At 41.7% G+C, this 7,393-nt stretch overlaps 1 protein-coding gene across 2 annotated transcripts; it reads right to left on the bottom strand.

The window, feature by feature from the left end:
- Positions 1 to 284: 284 nt before the first annotated feature.
- LOC123402403 (beta-amylase 8) lies at positions 285 to 6,142 on the bottom strand. 2 transcript variants are annotated; one of them, XM_045096326.1, is made up of 10 exons: positions 5,963 to 6,142; positions 5,542 to 5,766; positions 5,223 to 5,297; positions 4,261 to 4,464; positions 3,653 to 3,847; positions 3,170 to 3,334; positions 2,508 to 2,768; positions 1,592 to 1,804; positions 1,281 to 1,503; positions 285 to 940 (listed from the first exon to the last, which is right to left on the bottom strand). In XM_045096326.1, exons 1-10 carry the CDS (start codon positions 6,125 to 6,127, stop codon positions 912 to 914), a joined length of 1,755 nt encoding a protein of 584 aa, XP_044952261.1. In that variant the 5' UTR covers positions 6,128 to 6,142; the 3' UTR covers positions 285 to 911. The 2 variants fall into 2 exon arrangements, with proteins under 2 accessions (XP_044952261.1, XP_044952260.1); XM_045096325.1 differs by having other exon boundaries at positions 5,542 to 5,769.
- Positions 6,143 to 7,393: the final 1,251 nt, after the last annotated feature.

Here is a 7,393-nt window from a genome sequence, read left to right on the forward strand (position 1 = left end):
AACTATGTAGATCTCAAAGTTGATGACCTACCGGAGGACCAACTTCATAACTAAGGGATTGTTAGGTGACCTCTTAGAGTGGTTGCATACCACCCAAGCCAGATTTCCTTGAACCACAGATTGAATAGGTTATTCATCGTTTTACTTCTCGGCTTGGGTGGCATGCAACCACTTGAATTTGTTTATCCGGGTTCAAAGGCCCATGCCATGGCCAGCACATATAGCATCAAATAAGAGGTCTCAGCTTGCAGTGGGTGCTCATTGGATTTTGTTGGTATGGAAAGTTAGGATCAACAAAATACTATATACAAGCTCCCAGAGTACTAACAACCATTTCAGACCTAACCTCAGCTCAGACAGTCCAAATTTCAGTCGTAGTCTAGAAAGATGTTTCGGCATCATGGAGATTTTATTTTTTTTTGAGCTGGGCATAACCCCTTTCCATTACTTTCATAACGGAAATACAAATGTCCCAATAAGGTTCAAAGGAAAATAGAAAGGGAAAAGCGAGTTCAAGGAATCCCTCGGAAACCCACTGCAAGCACTTGTCATCGAGCAGCTTACCATGGAGAATTCAGACGCTTTCTTTGCATCTTAGAGCATGATAGTGTAGTACTATTAGATATATACATCGCCATTCTTTCCATCTTTCTAGCCCAAGCTAGGTCACACCACGGTAAAAACTTGCTGAACTATCAGCCCTGTACCACAGATAAGGGATGCTAATCCTTGCCCACCACCAGCACAACAGTTTCAGTGCCATCTGGTTAGCTGACCCATAGCAAAGGCGGGGATGGCCGGAACGCAGCAATCAGCAATATGAGTTAAAGCTTGTGATAGCTACGCAGGGAATCCGGAAATTTGCAGAACGCGAGCTGCAACATAACAGGGAATGCGTCGCCAAAGCAAGTTCAATCTACAAAGTTCTGGATAGCCTCCCCTGCAGACAAAATCATCAATTTAGTTATCAGATCATAATCCTACCAGGAAGAATGCAGAGGTAGCTTCTAAAGAGTAACAGCACAAATGATACAAGGCAGCAATGCTTAATGGTGATATGTTCGATTTATGCCCTTTTATTGGTCCCATCCACATACTGAATGTAACAGCAGAGCGGATCATATGATTCAAACTGACAGTCTGCACCATGACCACATTGTTATGCACATTATTCTATTAACCCAAAAAGGGAAATAATTATTTTATTGATAAGAATCAAGAAGATGCCATGAAATAATGGTGCTATGGGGAAGTTATAAACTCTAAAAACTGTCACTAACCGTGCATACACTTTACGAAGGTCTCAAGCTCTGAGAAGCACACATCTCTCTGCAAAAGGAATGGAGTTCGCTGACGGTATGCAAAGAATGAGAGATGGTGTCGGTCAGGATCATTCCTCGGCTTTGCTGTGTCAAGGATCCGAGAGTACATGTCCACGTCAAGACATGGAAGAGCACTCTCTACACTTACAGATAGACCATGATCCCATGCTGCGTTCATAACCTGCAAATTTTCAAGTGTATCAAAATTAACCCACTGAAAGAAAAAACACGCAATTGTAGCTGCAGAGAGTTCTTACAACATCTCTCACCTGCCAGGTTAAACCTTCTGGATCAGCAAGTGCTTCATCATTCTCCTGAACTGTAAATTCTGGGCCATAACAAACCACTTTAAGAATTATGGAATGCTTCTTGAGCATTCTGAAAACTGGAGAGTATCCATCTCGATTTGTAGGGTTGTAGAATCCTGCAGTAAGCTCTGCAGCATGGCTTGCAGTTCTGTACCACCAATAGATGGAGGGGATCTGAGGAAAGATAATTGTCTTGTCATGAAGCAGCCGAATTGGCAAGAGAAATATGAGGGGTAAGTTCCATGGACTTATCATATGCTATATAGAAAGGCTGTACTATGTGACCAGGCAAGTGATCAGCTTAATACATGTATATCATACTATGATTACAGTATTTCACAAATTGGACAAGTAAAAACATTCAGCTTCCTTTTTGTCTCAATTCTTTAAATAGTCGATCAAATGATTACTCCCTCAGTTTCGAATTATAAGATGTTCAAACTTTTTCTGAATCAAATGTATATAGACTGTGTTTGTTCACTCATTTCAGTAGGTATGTAGGCCAAATTGAAATGTCCAAAACATCTTATAATTTGAAACAGAGGGAGTAGCTTCCTTACCATGTCTCATCTAAATCTGAGGGATGCTTCATGATTAGGCATTCAACTCCCCATAACTTGTCAAAGCTATATTACTATACCAGTGTTTCAACAATCTTTGGTTGCTTTTAACAGAAGATCAACCCGGAATATAAAATAGAGGAGAAAAAATGCTTAACAGATACCCATTACGTACAAAATTTGATTGATGTGATATACATGGGAAACTAGAGAGGCAGAGAAGAACAGAAAAGGAATATATGTGAAGCTTTATAGAAAATTAGAGATAATATGGTGCTTCAAGGCCCAACCAACAACTGTACCGAGATATAGCATACCTTCACCACAACTGCTGCTCCATCAAATGCAAGAGTAGCAAGTGAGAGCACCTGATCCACATGATCTATAAGGATTCCAGAATACCAATTAAGGAAGAACCGCCCATAGTAGCTGTCATAATCACCTCCGTCACAAAAAAAGCCAGTCTCGTGTGACCTTGAATTATAGTAGCCAGCATTATCAGGCCCACGGGCCCAAAACAAATGCCCCCGTGTCAAGGCTGATTGCCGTAGGTTCTTTTGCATATACCTGTCATAACACTGTCAACAAAGCAATCAACAAAAGAACATATTCTGTATGCATTTACAACTTATGCATGCCACCATAATGTAGAACGACATTTTTGTATGTGTGCAGTCCAAAACTTAAGTCCAGGTCATGGCCCACACACTAATAAAGCAGTATTATATGGTTCTCGAATGGTCCTACTGCGCATATATTTTCCTCTACTGCATCTTAATAACAACATAACAACGTAGTAATATTTTACACTCCTTCAGGACCAATGGATAAAATGAGAAGGGTTCAGAATCAGGAAACAAGGTAACTAGAGTACATGTCCCTGTCCTTGATGGTTCGAACTTGGAAACTGAAATTCAAGTAAATACGTCTTTTTCTTTGAAAAAAAAAAGCAAGAGCTTTGGAGTTTTAAGTAAAATACCTGAAACTCACCAATACCAGGATATCTCCAGCCCATTTTTTCTGAACACGAAGGGTATCTTAGCTCTCCAGAAGCACCCAATCCAATCTCAATAGCAGAAATAAGACCCTCTTCAGATAGGGTTCTGAATTCCATATGAAAGCTCCTCATGAAATCAAAATAAACCTGCATATAATCTCATCGAGTATCAGTAATTCAGTATACATGCCTCTCCTTCAATTAGAAAATTGATATGATTAAAGACGATACAATGCAAGTTTAATGTATCGAATAACAGAACAGCTACTGGTTATCTACAACATATACTGCAATTACAACTGTGTAGAAAGGACTAACATTTTAAATGAATTGAAGATGTCACCAGGAAAAGACCGAAGTAATGCTCGTTTAAGGAGAATGACAGCTATTTTTGTGAAATAAACACTGATGCTAAAGGAGGGTTTATAGAAGAGAGAAGAAAAATTACCAAGGATGACCCAATACCTCGATGCCAGTTCTCCCTCGAAGGACACGCTCTTTGTCAATTCCCCAGGAGAGGCATTCTGTATTCCTCCTACCTTCTCGATCGGTAAAAAATATATCTTGGTTCTCTTGTGCAATTTCCATTACCCACCTAGGAAGAGCAATTAACACAGGACCAGATCCACACTCCCCAGACCCATGAAATGATAACACAACCTTAAATTTGTTAAAGAACACTTGTTAGCCAATGTAAGTCTGAGTTCAATATGACAAGGGACATAAGAGAAGCTTATCTAATTTAAGGATATTATTGTGCCATTACATCATGCTCATAATTGAAAATCCATCATATAAGCTCAAAAGCTTTAGTCATGTTACTTCCTCGCTTTGGAAGGTCAAATTTCTGATTATGTCAAGACTCAAGAAAGTCGAGTCCCCTTTGGATTCGATGAATGGATGACTTTTGTCTAAGTCTATGCTTAGTATGAGAGCCAGGTATAATTTAGTAACTTGCTATAATTCAATCACCAATAGTACATGTGTACAAAGTTACAAAATAAATATGAAAATGTCAGATGTGTGAGTAATAGTATCCTAGAAAATGTCATAAGTCGTGATAGTATTCTAACCTGAACTTTTAGCTTGAACTCTTTAATGATACCAAAAAGGTCCCTGTAGCCAGACCATTCATACTTTTGAGGAGTCCAGGCTTCTACAATCCCCCACCAACAGTCAACAATAACTCCATCAACATTCAAAGATTTCAGATGCCTTAGTTCAGCACGTACAGCCTCAGGATCAACCAGTTGGCAATAACAATTGATAATGCCCATCTACAGCAACAGCAACAATGCTAAAGCATGGTGTGATAGATAGATCATAGATGTGAAAATTTCGGGAATATATGGTTGGTAGATAAAGAAAACATAGAGTTCACAACTTACAATTTATTTTAAATGCATAATCTTAAAAAGAACGGGCTGCATACGGTATGATTCTATATTTCTTAGTCAGATTCAGAGAATTCGTGTGAACTTTGCCACTTTGGTGCTATGTTAAGTATTCAAGTTACACTTACACATGCACCTAGCCATGAGAGGACTCACAACCAGGGGCAAACCCAGTAAAAACATACAAGCAGATTTGCAAAGTACTATATCTACCCCCTTTAAACATTTCTCTTGAACCTTCTTGGCCATCTATTACATGACATCCAATTAGCAAGAGAGAGATGGCAAGGCATCAAATCAGATGGAAACAGCAAAGCAACCTAATCTACTCACCCAGTCCAGCTCAAACGACATGCGCAACATCGGATTGTTCAAAAAAAGAAGGTAAATGACCAAATAGATTAAAATAGAAAAGTTAGGGTGGCTATAATCTAATTTCAAGTTCCAACGGCAAGTGATACAAGCTTGCAAGTTTAGGGTGCAAATGTGCAAGTTTGCAAACATAAAGTTCTTAATCAAAGCATAAAAACTCAGTTCCACCCATATGTATATTGAAAACGGTGCCAAACAAAGGAAGCGAGGAAACGAGATTAACATAACAGATATGAGATCAAGAGGTTCACCAATCACCAGGAACTTACAGACAAAGAGGCGTACAATGGTATATATGGAGTTTTCGTGTAATCACCCGCCCATACTGCTGATGCTCTCAATAGCTGTTCCAATTGAACAATAAAAGAAAAACATGAGGTTGCCACCCAATTCAATTTGCTAAATCAGAAAGCCCAAACGAAAAGGCGGGCTGCGAAATGAAGGATCAGTGAACTCGACAACGCAATTGCATGATAGATTACTGGTCCGTACAAATAATGCTATATGATGCAATTAGAATATCTGGTTTATATACATTGGCATACCACAAGCATCCGTAAAGAGAATCAAACTGGAAACTCTGCTCACCTGATCACTACCCATACAGTTCAAAGAATTGGCTGAACTTGAATTCCCAAAGCTCTCATTCTTTATGCATTGCTCTGCCACCACGACTGAGTCCAATGACGACGGTGACAGGCTATCATCTGTTTGTAGGGCTGAAGCCTGGGAATCTAATGGCGTCCCAACGGCATAGCTGTTCAGAGAGTTGGTAAAAACTGGGGTTTCCAGAGAAGTGGCCTGGAAAGCACCCTGCTGCACATAAATAAGAACATGAATGTGTTATGGTCGCAATGCGAATCATTTCTTGTGAAATCGATACATTTGTCATTCACAGTGTTTTGAATTATCGTACGGAAAGTGGATTTTGCTCCAGCAAGCAAAATCCGAACATCTGCTAGGTGAGTAATGAGGGCAGTAAAAAAGAGGCTGGAGAGGGCGCACGTACGAATTGGGCCGGGGGAGGGAGAGGGGGCTGGGGAGAGGAGAGGAAGGTGGTGCCGTCGGGGTGGACGGTCCACCCGGCGGCGCGGGCGAGGGCGGCGAGGACGTCGTTCATGTCGGCGCGGGCGGGGAGGGGGAAGTTGCCGTGCTGCCGCAGCCCGGCCAGCATGCGGCTCGTGATGGCGCGCCGTTGCCGCTCCCGCAGCTTCGTACGCTCCTTCTCCCGCTCCCTCTCGCGCTCGCCGCGCCGCCGCGCCGGGGGAGGAGGCGCCGCGGGGGCGGAGGCGGAGGCGAAGCCGCGCGGGCGGCGGCTCGGCGGCGGGGGAGGCGAGGTGGCCGGATCAGCGTCCCCGTGGGGGTGCTTCGTGGCCATGGCGCTCCGCCCGGCGGCCGATCTGCGCGGTGGGGAGGGAGGGAGGGGCGCCGCGAGCTGCTGCCGGCGCGGCCGCTGCTCGAGGAAGTGGAGACTGGAGACTGGAGTGTGGGCCAGAGGAAGGGATGCTGACGAGGCACGGTTGACCAAGCATTAATTATAGAAGATGGTAAATCCATGCCAAATGAAATAAATTTGTTAAAGTAAAACAAGATTGAATGAAAGTGAATGGACCAGCAGTCCTCTTTCTATTGATTCTCAAGTGTATATACATCTGAAAGAGGTGCGGAGAAGAGGTGTCTGTTCGAAGGCATCCCTCCAGAACATGTGCGTGTTGGCAATAGACACAAAGAGGATACACGACTGTTCGGGTTGGACATATCCCTTGAATTAATCTACTAATTAATTTCTAACACTCCCCCTTGTACAACACCGCTCCTTAGAATGTTTCATCGTTGAAAGCTTCTTGCATATAGATCTTCCATCTTGAGAAATCTTCCAGATAATCTTGAGAGTCTCCCCCAAAAACCTTGTGGAAAAAATATGAGGAGAATAGAGTAGATATGTTGTTGAAACTCCTTTGAACCCAGTGGGGAAAAATAAGGAGAAAATGATGCAACATATGATGATTATTGTCTCTTGATAACTCATATGAGAAAAACCTTTGAAGAAGGAGAAAACTCATTGATAAGTTTAGAGAACAATTAATATGTCTTGAGTACTTCCTTTAAAAACCCTGGTAGGGAAAATAGAAAGTATGAAATATGATCTTTGAGAAGATATTGCCTCACTAAAAACCATTATGAGAAACTTTGAGAGAAAACTCATAAGGAAAAAGAGTGCAATCGTACATGCCATTGAAGACTCCTTTAAAACCCAATGGGATAAATACAAGGAGAAAATGATATGGCATATAAAGACACTTGTGTTTATATTGTCTCGTTAAAAACCTTTTATGAGAAACCAATAGGGAAAACTCATCAAGGGAAAAAGAGTACAATATATGCAATCTGATGATTGTTAATAGGTTATAGTTTGGGAGATTACTCCCCCTGAACTTTG

This window comes from Hordeum vulgare, chromosome 6H (assembly GCF_904849725.1).
Source record: "Hordeum vulgare subsp. vulgare chromosome 6H, MorexV3_pseudomolecules_assembly, whole genome shotgun sequence".
In the NCBI taxonomy this organism is placed as follows: domain Eukaryota; kingdom Viridiplantae; phylum Streptophyta; class Magnoliopsida; order Poales; family Poaceae; genus Hordeum; species Hordeum vulgare.